The following is a 17,426-nucleotide window of genomic DNA, read 5'->3' as shown; positions in this document are numbered from 1 at the left end:
CCTCTCTCTCTCTCTCTCTCTCTCTCTCTCTCTCTCTCTCTCTGTGTGTGTGTGTAAGAACATGTGCACATACCCGTGGAGCTCAGAGGACAGCTTTGGGTGTCATTCCTCAGGTGCTGTCCACTGTTCTTTGAGGCAGAGTCTCTCAGTGAACCTCAAGTCAACCTATTAGGTCAGAATGGATGGCGAGAAATCCACAGGGATCCATCTGGCCACCTTTCCAGAACGTACAGCATCGTGTCTAGCCTTTTTGCATGGGTTCTGGGGTCTGAACTCAGGTCTTCATGCTAGCAAGGTAAGCACATGACCAAACTAAGCAGTTTCCCCAGCCCTTGTTATAAAATTTCTAATCGTCAGTGATACAGATGGGTAAAAATGCAGCCACATTTTTACCAAATGCGATAAAGGAGTGGTTCAAAGAATCCACACATGATATTCTGGATGCTTCCTCCTGCTTTTAACGTGGAGCAAATTTTGTCTTTGTACACTAGACCTTTTTTTACAGTGGAAGAAAGCTTAGGTGACTATTTTTTTTTTCTCAGTTAAAGAAGCTGGCCCCAGACTCTGAATGATGCCATCGACTAAGTTCTAATTCTAGAGCAAATGAGGTCAATGGACTTCTGGTCATGAAGAGGTCCCTTCAGCAGCCACCAGCATGCAATGTACTCAGTCCAGTGGTTGTGAGCTTAGCACCAGAAGCGTGGCATCTGGTTTCCATGCTTGCATTTGCCATAAGGAGATATAATATCTTTGGCATGATTCTCCCAGCTCTATGTATGTGCCTTTTCAAAATAAATTTATTTTCTGCAAAGATATTGTATCCAAAACAAAAGAATGTGTCACTTATGAGGCTTACTCTTAGCAACATGCAATTTAATTAGATAAAAACACATCCTAAAGCTACACAGACTGTTTCCCTCATAATTATAGCTGGGAAGTGCTAAGCTTCAAAATAAAGCAAAACAAAAATGAAAACCCAAACCAAAGCACAACCTGCTCCACTTCCAGAGACATAAAGTTTTAGCATGTTGTTTGTATATGGATGTATTCAGGACACTTATTCAAATGCATGGGAATAAGAGTTTTAACAATCAATTCCAGAATTCTGGTGAATGTCTGGAATTCTGAGACATTGCTGTTTATTTTCATGAATCATTGAACTGCAGATTGATTCACAGCTTCAGGCCTAATGGTCTATGGTGGGCTTGTTAAGCCTGATAGAGCAAGGGGCTTCTCTGATGATGGAGGTGTGCACATTGTATTCCTTCTAGATCGAAAATAAGTTACACAGCCTGACATTTGTCTGTTGAGATTTTATTTTCCTTTTTTTTAATGGACGGTACTAACAGTTCACCATAATAGTGTTTCACAAGAACCTGACAGACCAGAAAAACACACCGTCTTAATTAGACCCTCATTCCCTTTGCTGCTGAATTATCAAGCCTTAACATGAAAAGTCTGTCAGTGTCTCTTGAATGTAGGCACAATGCACACTTCTTACCATTTGAAACTTCTAGGAACAAGGATATAACAGAGTCTCAAAGCTTGGAAACATTTTTTTTTTCTAAACTCAGCAAATTGTACATATGAATTAGTTGCAACTTTTTGACTCTCAATAATACTGCCATAAAAGTTTGCTTTTTTAATTCTTTCTTTGGTGGTATTGAAATACCTCTCCTATAACTTTCTTCTTGGCTTTATTAGTGGAGTGATACTGGATAAGGCCAGTTCACTGTTCACATTGCTCTAAATATATGGTAACTATCGGGTCCTTTGGAGTCATGTCTTTCCCTAGTTTGTGCATTCCAGGTCATACATGACGATATTTCAGGTAACTACATGAAGATATTTTGACTCCTCCCACCATTTTGCATGCTTATCTAATTTGCTTATTCTGTTACTGAAATGTGAGGTCTGTCTGTAAGAGGCTAACATTTCTTTAGTCCCAGGTACTAGAATTGTCTTTCTAATCTAGTCACCATGGTTTAAGTGCCTTGGTTCATATTGCTGGTCATGAAATAAAACCTCTATGAAGTCTTAAAATATCTACTCTTATACTCATTTTGTTTCCATAATTGAATTTTCGGATTACAAATTTTTCTCTAGTAACCTCTCTATTCTTATTTTGTATTATATTCTAGTATTCTGGGAACCTTGTCTAATCAGTTGGATTATTCACAGTATTTCTCCACTGATTGAGGCTCTGAAGAATACAATTAAATAAAATCTTATAAAGCTATGTCATGACATCATTAAATTCAGATCAGAACTAAACACAGTATAGGGTTATAGACATTGGTAGAGGTTTTCAAATCTCCTTGAAACACTGACTGTTGAGTTAACCCAACTGTGCCATCCAGTAGTTAATTTCATTCTCTATAACTTTGCCGTAGGCAATCTTGCTTCTCAGAGGCACCTGCTCTCTCAGTGACCCAGGTTCTGGGACAAACTTACAATGCTAGATATTTTGTGCATGTTTGGCTCTTTCCTATTAATCTTGGAACTCTATTTTCCCAAATATGCCAGAGACTCTTCTCATTCTTGGGTTATGATTTATGTTTCAGGAGTTGTATTCATCAAATCCTCTCAAGACTCTGCTGTTACCAGGAGGTTTGGCCTAATTCAGACCTTCCCAGCATTAACAACACACCTTGCTTGGCTCTTAATTCTTTCTGGATAATGGTTAAGGCTGTAGGTCATTTTCTCTGAAAGAGAAACTCAAAGGAACATTAAGGTTACGGGATCCGAAGGATCTGAATGAGACTGTATTTAATAATATTTAGGGGATTTTGGATATGATGGCATTTTTTCTGAAATCAGAAGGAAGTTCTGCAGGAAAGATATTCTTAGCTGTAAGTTGTAATAGGCATTTAACAGTTGATTTCTGTCAAATGCATAAGAGTCATATCCCATTCCATATTTATTAATTCTATAATTAATTAATTGGATTTGCTTGTTGTCAAAAAAATTTTTTTAAAAAGACTTTTTCTCAATTAAGATATATTTTTTGAGCCTTTCCTGGAATTCACTCTGTAGCCCAGGCTGGCCTTGAACTCACAGAGATCTTCCTGCCTCTGCCTCCTGAGTGCTGGGATTAAAGGCGTGAGCCACCACTGCCTGGCAATATTATTTCTTAAAATCATCTTCTGTAAACTCTGCCTGTCACCTATCTTGAGGGCACAATGAGAAGTCATTTGTTTCTTTTGTTTTAAAGACATTTAAATATTCCAAACTCCCTAAAACCCAGGGATATTTAAGTTTCTTTGAATCAACAGAAGCAGATAATTTCTCCTTTATTTATAAATCATCTTCTTGATTACTATGAAGACTTGATGATGTGGGAATAGTAGACATCACCTAGGTGGTCAGGGTGAGATTTCACATATTTCATCATGAGATTCCTGGTGTGTGCATGGGGAACAGAACATCCGGAAGTAGTAGTGGATTTGGAGCATAACCGTGCTGTACAGGTTAGTCTTCCTACTTTCTTCATCCTCTTTCTATCTGCTCCCTTCCTTCCCCTCCACCCTCTCCTGCCTTCCTGTAGACACATGACTCAAATTATTTTTTCCCATACATTCATTCTTGGACCTAACTGTGACATCACTTTCAGCTTGTGTTCCATAGAGAGCTGAAAATTTTATCAGGCATCCATCTTGTGCTGGTAACCTCCTGTTATTCCATTCCAGAAGGTCTGATGCCATCTTCTGACCTCAGTGGGCACAGCACTTGCATACAGTAACACACACACACACACACACACACACACACACACACACACGTACATAATTTAAAAAAAATCTTCAAAATAATAAATTTCATAAATGAGAATATTTTCATCGAAGATGGTTACAAATTAAGAATTTACCACTTAAGTTTAGCCAAGTAAGATAACATCTAATTTAAAAATAGTTCAAAAAAACAGAAACAGTTGCTATATTTGAAGAGTTATGTATAATAATGGGAAAAGTAAGCACAGGGAAATTAGATATTAGTAGTATCAGTTCGTCTAATCTTTAAAGCTCTCCCTGCCAAAAGAAAAATACACATCAAAATCACCATAAAACAAAACCTAGAGAGCCAAGAAGTAAGTCACATTGATAGCCTGGGTCACGAGATTAATTGTAATTTGAGTTCATCCTCAGTCACTGCATTTTAACTCTGACACCGGCTAAATTCTCCATAAACATTGTTTCCCACAACTATAGAGGTTATAATCCATACTGCAAATGATTAAATAATATATACTTTCCCAGTTACACACATATCTATGAATGTTAGTAAAGCCAACTGTGTAAATAGACATATTTCTAATTAAACAATATTTTACTGTTATTATAGTTAAATGACGTTAAAACATACTAGCTGCTTCTGTTGTCTGTGGTATACCTTCATGTAAGCCTAGATGACTCTAATCTCAGACATACATAAAGATGCTCATTCATAACACACACACACACACACACACACACACACACACACACACATGCACACGCGATGATTGAGCCATTTTCTTTTTGAACCAAAGAACTGAAAGATAAGCCATTTGGGTTTCATTCACAAAGAATGCCTTAATATGGTCCAGTACTGTCATTTTCTGAGCTATTCTCATTTGGGGCTTTTGTCATGGCATTGAAATCATTTCCTTCCCAAATTAGCTGTCCACAGATGTCTTACAAAAAAAATAAACCCCCATGAATCCAGTTTTTGAGAGTGATGTAGTTCATTTTAAAGATCGGGCTTTTGCATTTCCTTCTCTGGGGAGAGTGTGGTTTTATAGCTTATTCAAATGCAACTATCTCCTGATATTTGGCCTGCTCCTTGGATTGAGATGCTAAGGAAATGCTTTCAAAATGGTAATCGGAGGGTTTAGGAATGGCCTTGCCATGCCAGTGAAAAGAAGTTAACATGACGTTAGCTTTACTGCTGTAGCATGATTTAACCCTGCAAGGCTCCTTGTGAAAGTGGCTGCTTGTTTTCAAAGATAACTATATTATTTTAGAAATCTCAGGTTTTCCTTTGGTGAGAAAAATAACAATTGCTCATCAAATATAGCAGTAATTGAAGGAAAAGATGCAATTTATTTACTGTGCATATGTGTGTGTATATGTTCTATGAGTGCATATGCATGCTATGTATATGTGTGTGTAGAGGCTGGTGGTTGAATTCAGGTATCTTCCTCTATTTCTCTTCAACTCGTCTTTTGGGATAGGGCCTCTCACTAAACTGGGAGCTTGCTGTTTTAGCTCTACTCCAGGCTGGGATCTGCCTGCCTCTCTTCCCCTAGTGCTGAGATTACAGATCTGTGCCACATGACCTGGAGATTAGAGATACATTCCACATGACCTGGAGATTAGAGATACATTCCACATGACCTGGAGATTATAGATATGTGCCACATGACCTGGAGATTACAGATCTGTGTCACATGACATGGAGATTACAGATATACGTACCACATGACCTAGAGAGTACATAGGTGTCACATGATCCGGAGATTACATGTAGGCCACATGACCTGGAGTTTTATGTGGATGTGAAGAATGCAGACTTGAATCTTCATGGTCATGTAGTAAGCACCTTGCCCACTATTTAAATCAGAAATTCTGGTATCATGTTTTATTTAAGATACTGATTCTTGGCCCCACACAATGAGCCATGATTCCTTCAAAGACATTTTGCAGATCCTGCATTGTCTGGAGTTCACCATAAAGGCTGAGAATCTCTGGCTATGGTTATACCACACTCACAGAAAGAGGCATAACATTGGGGTGGGGAGGGATAGAAGAGAATAGCTCTCAATTATTCTTAAAACCAGTGGTGCTTGTCTGGAGTGTGCCTCTTACTGATTATTGGGTGTTGTATAACTATTTAACCTCCATGAACATTTGTCCTCTCATGCTTATCTGTCAGGGATGTTATGGGAAAAGAGATGTGGGGGACCATACACAATCCCCTTTTAATTTGTGTGTTGGTATAGGAAAGTATCATACCATTCTTCTATGATTATGATTACTGTATTTAAATAATAACTATGCTGACCTAACAGATTCACCCATTTTCCTTATATGATGTTAAACATTTTCAAAATCACCCAGGTATCAAGTAGAAAGTACCTGAATGGGTAAGGTTGGGGTAGAAACCAGGCAGGAAAGGCTCTGAGTGGATGGTGACATTTCAGGTCTGAAAGAGACTCATATTGCTTAGAGTCCATAGTGGGAAGTGTTCTGTCCAGCTCAACAGGACAGCAAGATGCTACGTGGGTGGGGAAACTCAATTGTAACAGGAACAGATGGACCACTGGGCTCCGCCTGATCAAGATAAAAAAAGCCATAAAGGTGACACACTGAAGCTGCAGAAAGACCAGGATGCTGAGACTGGGATGAACAAAGTTCAGAAGAGAACATTTCCCTTGCCCCATTCTCAGTAACAACAAGACTTCTTCAGGGCAGTGAGTCCGGGTCTTGGTCCTTTAAATCATTTGTTAAAAATCAATTTAGAAGACAAGTTGCAAAGTCTAACTTATGATCAGAATACTCCAGGTTGGGGTGGAGAAAGCCTACTGTTCATTGTTTCTGAAGAGTGGGCCCCAAATTTCAGTGTTACAGGGTCATTTGAGTTGCAGTCGGTCACATAAGAAAGAGATCCTTTATATACCTCTATATCTAAAATTCCACAGCTCTCCCCTTATTCAGCCATTCTGTAGATATCTGTGGAGTGCTTTCTAATGTGTCAGGGACTGGGCTAGGTAGACACAAGAGGCACAAGAAGAAGCAAGATGGATGTGTTTCTACCATCAGGAAGCAATGGGGTAGCTGTTTACTGCAGCATGAACAACTGTGACCACAGTGACCTTTCCACCTCGCTCTGTCTCTTCACAAGGTGACCATAGCTCCTGTCATCAGGAGGTAGTCTTTCCCTTTTACCCATTCAAATCTAGGTTGATGGGTTGTTTGATCCATAGTAAGCATGGATGTAACTTTATTTACTTAAGAATTGTGTGTGTGTGTGTGTGTGTGTGTGTGTGTGTGTGTGTGTGTGTATGCATGTGGAGGCCTGAGGTTGATATTGGGAGTCTTTCTTGATCACTTTCCCTCTTATTAATTGAGATAGGGTCTCTCAATTGAGCCTAGAGCTCACTAACACAACTGGTTTCTCTAAGCAGCTTTCTCTAGGGATACCCATCTCACGTTTTCCCAGTGACGCAACCACAGGCAGACCTTCGGCCCCTGCCCCTCAGCATTCACATGGCTTCTGGAGAGCTGAACTCTGGTTCTCAGGCCTGTGGAGCAAGTCCTTTTGCCACTGAGTTATCTCCCCAGGACACTGTTTATTTCTGTCACCAGGTCTGAGGAGGACTGTTCTCTTTTCTCTTCCTCAGAACCTGTGGCCAGGATGAAGACAAGCTTGAGATAACACTCTAGAGGATGAGAGTCTATGGATCCAGCCATTCCTGCCATGGCTGTCTTAGGTTAGGTGATTGATGGCTCTGACAGTGGCTGGCTTGAGTGAAAACAACTAAAATTCAGAGCACAGGCAAGCCTGGCCCAAATTACTGTTGTATCATACAACTGTAGTCTGCGTAGACAGTTAATTCTAGATTCTAGGTTTTGAAATGTTTTGTTGTAAATGAGAAACTTAGATGTTTTTAGAGCTGGTCATACTTTCTTGTATGGCTTATCAAATTACCTTGGTAACTGCCACATCGCCACTTCACTTTGCGCTGTGTGGACGTGGCCTCAGTGCACAGCTGTCATAATACAGACACCCTGGGGAGGTTTGAACTTGGGTCTTGGGTCTGCAGAATAGGAAGTTGACTAATGTGCTTGACGTGTAACACGCAGAATATAATACATATTTTTGGAGAAAACACAAATAGACAGAACATAAGCATTGATCACCATGACAAACTTCTAATACTTCTAACTAAAAAGTTCCATGCCCATCTGATTAGCCTTGTTGCCTAATTGCTCCTATTTAAAACAAATGAACGAACAAACACGAAACCCACAGAAACACAACACCAGCTTGTCAGATTCTGACTCTCTTTGAGCTAATCTAATGATTCCCAGTGGCAGAGCCACATAGTCAGGCCTCCTTCAGATCTGACTGGAATGTCTGCTTGAAAATAACCATCATAGGATTTCCTGTTGTTCCAGAGATCTTTGCCTGACTGCCTTAGCCCAAAAAGAAAGACACACCTGTAGAGCTTGGTGAAAAGGAGCTTTGATTTCTGTTAATTTTCAAATATGTCAGGGCATCTTTTCCGCTCCTTGTAGCTTCTCTTCTTGGTCCAGCTCTCCCAGCTGGGCCTTTGGGAAGCAGCCAGTTCCAGGCTAATGTGCTTCTCTGTTATCTGATGCTGACACTGCTCCACGGAGGCAGCCATAGCGATAAGTGCTAATTGGATGTATTTTTAAAGCAAACCTTTTAGTTACTTAGGACAGAACTTCTCCAATTAGCTTCCCTTCCACTCTCTGGCTGTGCAAGAACCACACTGATGTGCAAACACGGGGTCTGGAAGGGAGTCAAAGGCAGCACTGGGAGAAGGGGAAGAGGTTAATCTTGTTCAAGTCTGGGATGTGCTGAACTAGAGAGGTTGGGGGCTGTGCTTCTGTTAGAGGAAGGTCGGGGTGGATCAGGCAGGATAAGAAGGCCCAACAGTGTCCTAGAATAAAGCCACCAAGCAGCCACACCCCTGTCAGCCTATCAGGAGGAAAGACACAGCATGGCACTTAGGGAGGGGAGGAAGGGCCCAAGCTTCCTTAGTCTCATCCTTTTCTGTAATGAAAGTAAAATATTTCATTCAATGCAAAGGATCTGAAGCCCGGGGACAGGGAGTTTCAAATTGTGTTCTCTAAAATGTGTTACTCCTGGGTTGGAGGGAACAAAAGAATCAATTTAAATCCTTACCCTTTTAAAGTGACCTGCAAGAGTTTGAAAGCCACTGAAAATGAAGGACTGCTTAGAAAAAGGGAACAGGTGATATGTCAATGTGGATAATAATGAGAGAGAGAGGGGGTGGGGTGGGGTGGGGTGGGGAAGCAGAGGAGAAACCGATTTCTTTCTGGCTTTTATTTCTGAGCTTGAAGCAGGGAGATAAATTTGTTAGTATTTGCCTTTGAGATGGGAATGAATCTGCCACCTGAACCACATGCTCTCTAGGGGTACTGGCTTGCGTGTTTTGTGCTAGCTGCATTTCTCATTCAGGTACGAGGATTCATGTCTCCTGAGGTAGACTCATCTAGGCAGTATTACATAACTGTGAGGTCAGTTAGAAAGACTGAGCCTCGGCTAGGCTGGGTGGCCATAGCTGGGTGAAAAGGGACAGCGAGGGATGGGTATGATGAAGCACCAGCAGGTGGGAGCAGCTGTCACCGTGGTAGACCAGGCCGTCCTCTGGCCGCTCCTCTGCTGGACTTTACAGTCTTTTGTAGGAAGCTGCTGTCCTCATAGTCCTGCCCCTTGGAATAGGAACTTGACCCAAAACTTTGACCCAAGCATGCACTTTACAAGAGGCTTGAATTCCAACTCTGTGTCATAAAATTATATACACTGTGATTTTTAGGTATGGGAAGCATTTTGGAACACTTATTTATTTAAATTTTTTATTAATAATTAAGTCATATGGGTCCTGATGTTTTAGGTTAGATGTCAAATTATTGCAAAGTGATCCCCTCTCCCCTTGTTCATTTCTTATATGGTTACAATATTGTGAGTAAATCTTGGATCTTCCTGGGACTCTCTGTTGGATGTAGGACTCTGTTGGATGATTAGATGTCCAAACATCTAATCGCTCCTAAGTCATTTCCAAATAGCATGGAAAGTGTTTAAAATTGATTTTAACATACTAGTTAGGTAATATGCGGGCACTTGCTCTAGCGTTCGGACACTAGACTCTACAAACCAAAGCCTTAACAGACAGGGATGGCTATACTTGGTTTTATTTTTCTCTTTTTTCCCTTGCCCTGACACTGGTTTTTGGGACTATGTTGTACCTATGACCACAGTGGACAAGGCTCTTTAACTACAGAACTGGAGTGGGTTGGCTCTTAAGTGGCAGAGATATTAGCATGATATTGTTGGGATATAGAAAGTTTCTGTGTGAAACAAGGACTCCAAAGTAGGATTCCATCTATGATGTACTAAAACCATTAATTTTCAAAGAAGGCAAGGCTCTGATGAGAGTAACTTTTTAGCAGTTTAGTAGATTGTCAGTCATCATATCTTTATACCTAAATGACCATGTACAAATATATTGAGCACATTCATGTGACACATCTTTCTGACATTATGATCAGAACTTGATCCCATCCCCTCTCTATTCTTGGGGCTGGCCTCAACTCCCCAGTAACTGACCTCCTGAAGAATTTAAATCTTGGACTGGTACCAGGTGCTGTAATTTTTATAAGCTATACATAATTCTGGAAAGCACGTACCTGATGGTTAGTTCGATCCACTGTATTAGCCGTGGAGGGGTGGTCTCTAGTGTTCTGACGGATTCGAGTGGAGTTCTGCTGTTCGATGGTGGAGGAGGTTGGGATGCAGAATTCTCGGAAGCATCGTTTGAAGTTTTCATCCAGGAACGCGTAAAGAACTGGGTTCAGGCAGCTGTTTGTGTAACCCAAAGCGATGCAGAAGTGCCAGGAAACCGTCTGAAAGGTGGTCTCTGGAATCGTGATCAGGGCTTTGATGATGACGTAGATGTGGATAGGGGTCCAGCAGACGATAAACACAGCCACGACCACCAGCACCATTCTGGTGATCCTACGCAGGTTCCTGTCCTTTTCTTTGGAGCCTGACAGCATGCGGACGCTCTTGAGTCGTAAAATCATCAGTCCATAACACACGGTGATGATGAGGACCGGCATGATAAAGGCGAAGATGAAGACGCAGATTTTGAGCAGGTTCTCCCAGTACCAGGTAGGGTGGGAGAACGTGAGGGTGCAATCTATGGACCCTGGAAGAAAAGAATTTTTTAAGAAAAATTAGCAGTGACATTTAGTTATACCGTTAGGTACTGAAGTTGCTCCTTTGCCTACTAATAGCTTTGACCTAAGCTAAGTGAAGGTTGTTGCTTTACATAGACATGTAAGGAAAGAATGAAAAGACATTAAGGAAGAAACTCATCTGTTTACTTCTCTGTTCACAGAGAAGCTACTTACTTTTTCTCTCCCTTCCTACATTTCCCATTTTTCTGCCCACTTGGATCACATTAAGATTTTATGAAGTGAGAAGTTATGTACATCTCACAATGAATCAGACGCTTGTGGGATTTATGCTGTTATAAAAGATATAATCATTGTCCAAGGTTCCCAGGAGTTTCTCACTAATGGATGTCTCCCCTCCACTTCAGGATGGCAGCTGCTGTTAAGTCAGGACAGGTAAATTTGTCAGGCAGACAACTGCTTGAAAATTTAGAACAAGCCTCAGTGAAACATTCTCTGGGTTTAAGCTTTAATTACTTTTGGAAAAGCTATGTTCCTATTTATTTAGCACTTTGACAAAGTAAGTTCAGAGAAATCAGGAATACCTAGGCTTTGTACTTATTAAAATACCTGGAGGACTTGTAATTATAGAGAAATCTTCCTGTTTCAGTATATTTAAAGGCATTTTCTTATTTCTTAATTAATTAACTAATTTCTTAATTCAAAGTACAGCTTGACAAAGATTCTGAACCATGAATTCTGCTTGGCTCAGGACATCACCAACACATCAGACTCTAAGTACCCTCATCCCTGACTTTGACCCATGTTTACCCTTACCATGTCTGTACTTTGTGGTTGCCATGAACATTACAGGCAGACCAATGGCAGAAGAGAGGATCCAGTTGCAGACATTGACAATTTTGGCATTTCGGGGGGTACGGAAATCCAGGGCCTTGACTGGGTGGCAAACAGCAATGTAGCGGTCCACACTCATGGTGCAGAGGGTGAATATGCTGGTGAACATGTTGTAGTAATCAATTGAGATGACGATCTTGCAGAGGATGGTGCCGAAGGGCCACGTTCCCATCAGGTAGTTGACACTCTGAAAGGGCAGTGTACTGGTTGCTAAGGCGTCTGCCAGAGCAAGGTTGAAAATGTAGATGTTAGTGGCAGTCTTCATCTTGGTGTATCTAGGAAACAGGAGAAGAACAGAGGGATTATTAGAGACACTTGAAAGACAGGGGTCATTCCCTTAAGAAATCATCGACGGTTAATGGAAGACCATGAGAGTAGACCCAGGACTCTTTTAAAGTAATAGACTGTTTACAACTGAGTGTCCATGAGATAAATTTTCCTAATTAAACTTTTCTTTCCTATAAAATAGTTATTACAATAGAAAACATGGCAATTTTTGGTGTTGTTTATTGACTGGAGATAGTCTCATGTATCCCAGACTGAACCTGCTATACAGCATGGCTGGTCTTGAACTCATTATCCTCCTACCTCTAACTCCCAGGTTCTGGGATCTTATATGTGCACTGCCATGCTTAGCTTGTTTCCTTGTTTTTAATGTGGCCATCACTGTGATTGGTGCAACTGGCATGGGGAGCTACCAGAGAGTGGATAATGATTCTAAACATATAAGAGAACATTTTAGATGTATGGATACATTTGAAATTATCGAACACTATTGTAGTGCAAGGACATGTGTTTCTCTACACGTGCATTGGTACACATCATAGGCATACCCATGTACTGGCTGCTGGGGAGCATGGAAATGATCATGGTATTGAATGGAACAGGTGAGGGACAAGTAAGGTGGAAAGCAGTCCAGAAGCCCATGTTTTGTCTTAAAGCTCAAGTAAGAACATGGTGGTGGGCATAGACCATTCCAGAAGGAGAAAAAAAAACTCCAGTCAAGGCGTAGAGTTGAAATGGTACAATGAACATATTTGGCATGCTGAAGGGCAAAATTTTTACCAAGAAATGGCAGTGAATATGAGAGGAAAGTAATACAGAGGCAAGGTAGTAGGGGAAAGTGTGTGTTAGGATGAATAAGCCCTCACCCAGTGGTGATAGAAATTTAAGATTTTTTTTTTGCTTTATTTAAGGTCTTTATTGAATTGTTATTGACATGTAAGAAATTATACATAGTACAATTTGGTAAGTTTTGACATATGTATATCTGTGAAATCACTGTCATCAAAATCAGTGTTTGGTTGCATGCATCAAAAATCCTTCCCTTTATATTGCCAAGAAGTTTATCATTGCATGAGTATACCCCAGCTCCTTAACCCAGTCATTCGTCAACAGGAAGTGACTGGCATACACGTTTTGTCTGTAGTGTATTAATCTATTGTGAGCATTAGAATTAGAACTAAAAATAGAATGCATTTTCCCCTCCTAGCTATGTAGCTGGGAGTGTTGTTTGTCTTGAAAGACTACAGAAAGATGTCTGATGAGCATTTATAATAGTAAAGTAGATTGATGGTAGAACGTGTTCTGCATATAGTTACCTCCTGTTGTTTCCCCATTAAGTGTTTATATATTCAAATTCTTTAATAGTATCCCAGCTTTACTCTGGGGAATGACTTTCTTCCTATTCTCTTTCCGTGAGTTGTTCAGTAGGCTCTGTTATTAGTTCAGGGCATGAAGAATTTAAGAGATGGGGGTTATAGGAACTAGAGATGGCCTCAGGTTTCAGTGGAACCGCTATAGTTTGATTTTTTTTTTTTTTACATAGTTCACTTATTCACAGTTTGGCCTCTAGTGTGATGATACTTAACAATGAGGGGGCTTTTAAAGAGACAAGAGTAGCAGGAGATCTCCAGGCTGTTGGTTTGGGTTTTGTCCTCAAAATGAATTGACCTGGTCATTCTAACCCTGGTTGGGACTTGAGAGAGGAATGCTAGAAAAGGGTAAGAAGGACCACTGCCCAGCATCTTTCTGGGCTTCCTCGGGCTATGTGGTACCTTCCTCTAGCATGAATGCCTGTCATGACACAAAGAAGGACTCTCACCAGGGCTAATGACATGCTATTTGGAATTTTGGACTCTAAAATTGTGACCTGTATAAACCTCTTTCTTTATCCTGCCTGAGTTATTTTTCCATAAACTTGGGAAATGATCTAATTCAAAAAACTAGAGTTCCCCTCCACCACCACCATCAGGGGAGGTTTTCAAAAACAAAAACAAAAAGGAGGGATCAAACCTGAGAGGTTTTATAATCTACAGCTGTGGGGAAAACTCATTTGAAAATGGGTTTTCAAAGCTCCCCGTCTGAGGATTTTTAAAGAGAATGCAATACTTGAAGCAAGGGCTTCCTTGAACTTTTATTTACAGAAGATAGTAAGTTCCTTTTAAATTTCAGTTTGTGCTTAGGGATTTTCAGTCTGGCAAGTTAAAAAAAATCTAACTCACTCAGCCCCAAGCAGCTGATTTCTGTGGGATATGGTATTATAGAGCCTCTGGTATAGGGCCTTAATTCGATGTTCCACAACTGTTTTGGTCTCCACGAACAGCAGGGAGCTGAACCTTCAGACTATTTCATGGATATCACCAGGACCAACCAGCTGGGACTGTTTCCTGAGTTCCACTTTGGACACCTGGTTCCCTCTGCAGAGCTTACAGAACAGCTGGTGGGTTTTGGATGCAAGACTACCCTGAATTGTTTTAGAACTATTCCTTCCTTAAAAGATTTTAATATAGGAGGGTAGAGACAGCCAGTTAACTTGAGATAAGTCAATGTGATTCAGTAAAGGACCAAATGCCTGACAAACACAAAGTAGATCATTTCAACAGAAGCAAACATATGGAAATCAAATTATAATTGCGATTTTAAGCTTTTAAAATCACTCACTTTGATGTTCAACAAATTTAAACAGTTTCAATGTTTTGATAAGTGGAAAGATTTTCCCCAAAGCAGAAAATGGATTTTTTAAAAAAGATAAGCTATTGGTAATAGGCCTGTGATCCAAAGGCATACCTCATGACATTAGTCACACTCTAGAGAGAGGACCTCAAGGCAGTTTTCTGGCTCATTGCACTCTTGGCATTTTCTTTAAACTTACTTGCTCACTAGGTACTTAGAATGCATAGATTATTTCAGTTAAAAAAATAATTCCCTCCTCCCTTGGAATGAGGTGTTTGCGAAACAAAATTTGATTAGTATTTATCATGAAAGGAGAAGTGAGTGGAGGGTGTATTAATTTTTCCATTCTACAATGCATGTGCATATCACACCATCATATTACATGTGGTTAACACATACAATATTACCTGTCAAATAAATCAAGCAAAGGAAATATTGTGAAGACCTTTTCACTGGCGTTTTATAGGAGCAAGGATATTTAGTTTTTCCTATTATGTCTGTAGATCCTTCCTTGTAAGTGGACTGGGATTTTAACACCAGTTACTCATGCTTTGAGTCATACCAGTAGCTTTCTCAGTATGTGAAAGAGAATTATGGATACTGGAGCTTTGCTGATGCCCTCAGCATGCTGCCACAGTCCTTCATCTGGAGAAATGGTTTGCTGGAGGAAGGGGGACTGCTACTCGGCAAAGGAGCCTTTCATTACGTTCTGCTCTGATGTGGTGGTATAAATGTTGTCCTGAGAAACTTAAATGAATTATCAGAGACACACTAGAAACCATATGGAGAAAACACACCAGAATTAGCGAGTGGACAAAGAAGCAAGCCAAAGGAAGGATTGTCTTTACTGTTCCCTTGCTTGAATGGGTCTTGACAGAACCCATGGATATAATATAATATATAATAAATAATAAATATAATAATAAATGTAATAATAAAAGGAATCCCTTCTACCTCCTTTAATTTTTCTGGTTCTTACTGTGCAAAGTGAATGGGAGTAATGTGAAGGAAATGAGAAGGTACTCAGAGTGAATGAGTGAGGCATGCAGCCTGGGTGACTGTCTTCTGGACTCCCAGGCCCTTCCTGATGTTGGCTGCACCTTTCTCTACTAAGCAGTGACCTAAATACTGCCTTTCTAATTATCCCGTTACAAATTTCATAATAAATACTTAAAATAATATATTCTAGATGATTGATTAGCTATGTTCCTTACACTTAAAGGCATTACTATGCAAAATTGCTTCACATTTTGTGTTCATCTTAGGACCATCCATGCTTGATCACTAGAGTATCTGTCTGAACAACCCAGGTCCCAGGCTGTGGTGAGGCATTGCAAAGCCTCTTTCATTGGTACCTTTCGCCTCTCACATGGCACATGTATATATCTTTTGCTTACAAATGTCTACACGAAGCAACTACTCTCTGTTGCTACACTCATCCTTCATTCCCCCATGACTGCTACTTTCTAAGACCTCATAGATTTGATTTCACTAAGGGTAAAAGAAACCACAGCGATCCAACTACCTGTGTGACGATCTACCAGTGGCCTTGGACAGCCTTTCTTCTGTTTTGTTTTTGAGTTAATTCTTTGAATTGTGACGACTTTTAGTTCAGAAATAGAACTGACAGAGGGAGTCTGAAAACAGTAAGTATGTAATTTTCCAGTTTGATTTGATGGCTTTATATCGTATATACCAGATATCATATATATCATATATCCTTCACATAGCTCACCCTTTCTTTCCTCCATCATACTTTAGGTATTTACAGTAAAGCCTATGAGATTTGTAGAAGAAATGTCTCCTAGCCTTGGGCCCTTTCTAACTTTTCAGGATTTTACCAATTTGAACGAGGAAGGAAGAGGTTTAATTCAACAAGGCTTGGTGAGTTTCTTTTATAAATTTGGTATGGTATTGGAAATGCCTCCTTGTTTTGCTGTGACCTTTGTGTTCACATCCCCACACAGAAATCCATATTTTTAATGGAGGAGGAAGCACTCCTTTGAGCATTATCTTTTCAATCTCATGATGAATGAGGTAAATCAAATGAAATAAAAATGCTTGTCCTACATTGCAGGTAATTATGCAAGTGGAGACATTGTCAAGTGAACACCTGTCTGAATTTCTCCATTATTATCCAGGCTGGGGTGTATATGAGTGGATGAGGCTGAGGAGAGGCAGGGAATGAGGAGGAGAGAAGAATTCTCTAATAACAAGTCTGAAAGGAAGCATCATTTTCCATGAATATGGAAAGAGGCTATATGTTAGTTTGCTATTTTCTGTTATATTTTCTACCACCTTGGTTAAGGAGGAAACAGGGATCTCTCTGTAAAATGCTTAAAACACTTAATTGGTGTTTCTTTCAAGCCATGCTACATGGCCATTGATCCCATTTCCTACGAGCCAATGCTAGCAGAGTACAGTTGAGTGACCTCAGATGTGAATCTTCCTCTATAGGTGAAAGGTAACTTGTCACTTTGACCTCAAGAGAAGACAGATAGAAGTTTCCAGAAAATTAAACAAAGAAGCATAATCTTCCCATGGTGAATTAGCAATTCTCCATGTGTCCCTAGAATAAGGGACCCTTGGCTGAGCTCACCTTCTCTTTACCCGTGTGCTCTGTACCGG

General features: G+C 40.2%; 1 protein-coding gene across 1 annotated transcript in view; it reads right to left on the bottom strand.

Moving 5' to 3' along the window:
- Positions 1 to 786: 786 nt before the first annotated feature.
- The window catches only part of Oprm1 (opioid receptor mu 1), a 47,448-nt gene continuing 30,808 nt past the window's right edge, over positions 787 to 17,426 (bottom strand). The window contains exons 2-4 of the mRNA XM_059272798.1: positions 11,766 to 12,118; positions 10,440 to 10,960; positions 787 to 804 (exon numbers count right to left, since the gene is read on the bottom strand). Coding sequence (XP_059128781.1) covers positions 787 to 804; positions 10,440 to 10,960; positions 11,766 to 12,118 — 892 coding nt within the window. The remainder of the gene's footprint in view (positions 805 to 10,439; positions 10,961 to 11,765; positions 12,119 to 17,426) is intronic.

The sequence above is a fragment of the Peromyscus eremicus genome, chromosome 8b (genome assembly GCF_949786415.1).
Source record: "Peromyscus eremicus chromosome 8b, PerEre_H2_v1, whole genome shotgun sequence".
NCBI lineage: Eukaryota > Metazoa > Chordata > Mammalia > Rodentia > Cricetidae > Peromyscus > Peromyscus eremicus.
This window is presented reverse-complemented; position numbering and strand designations above follow the sequence as displayed.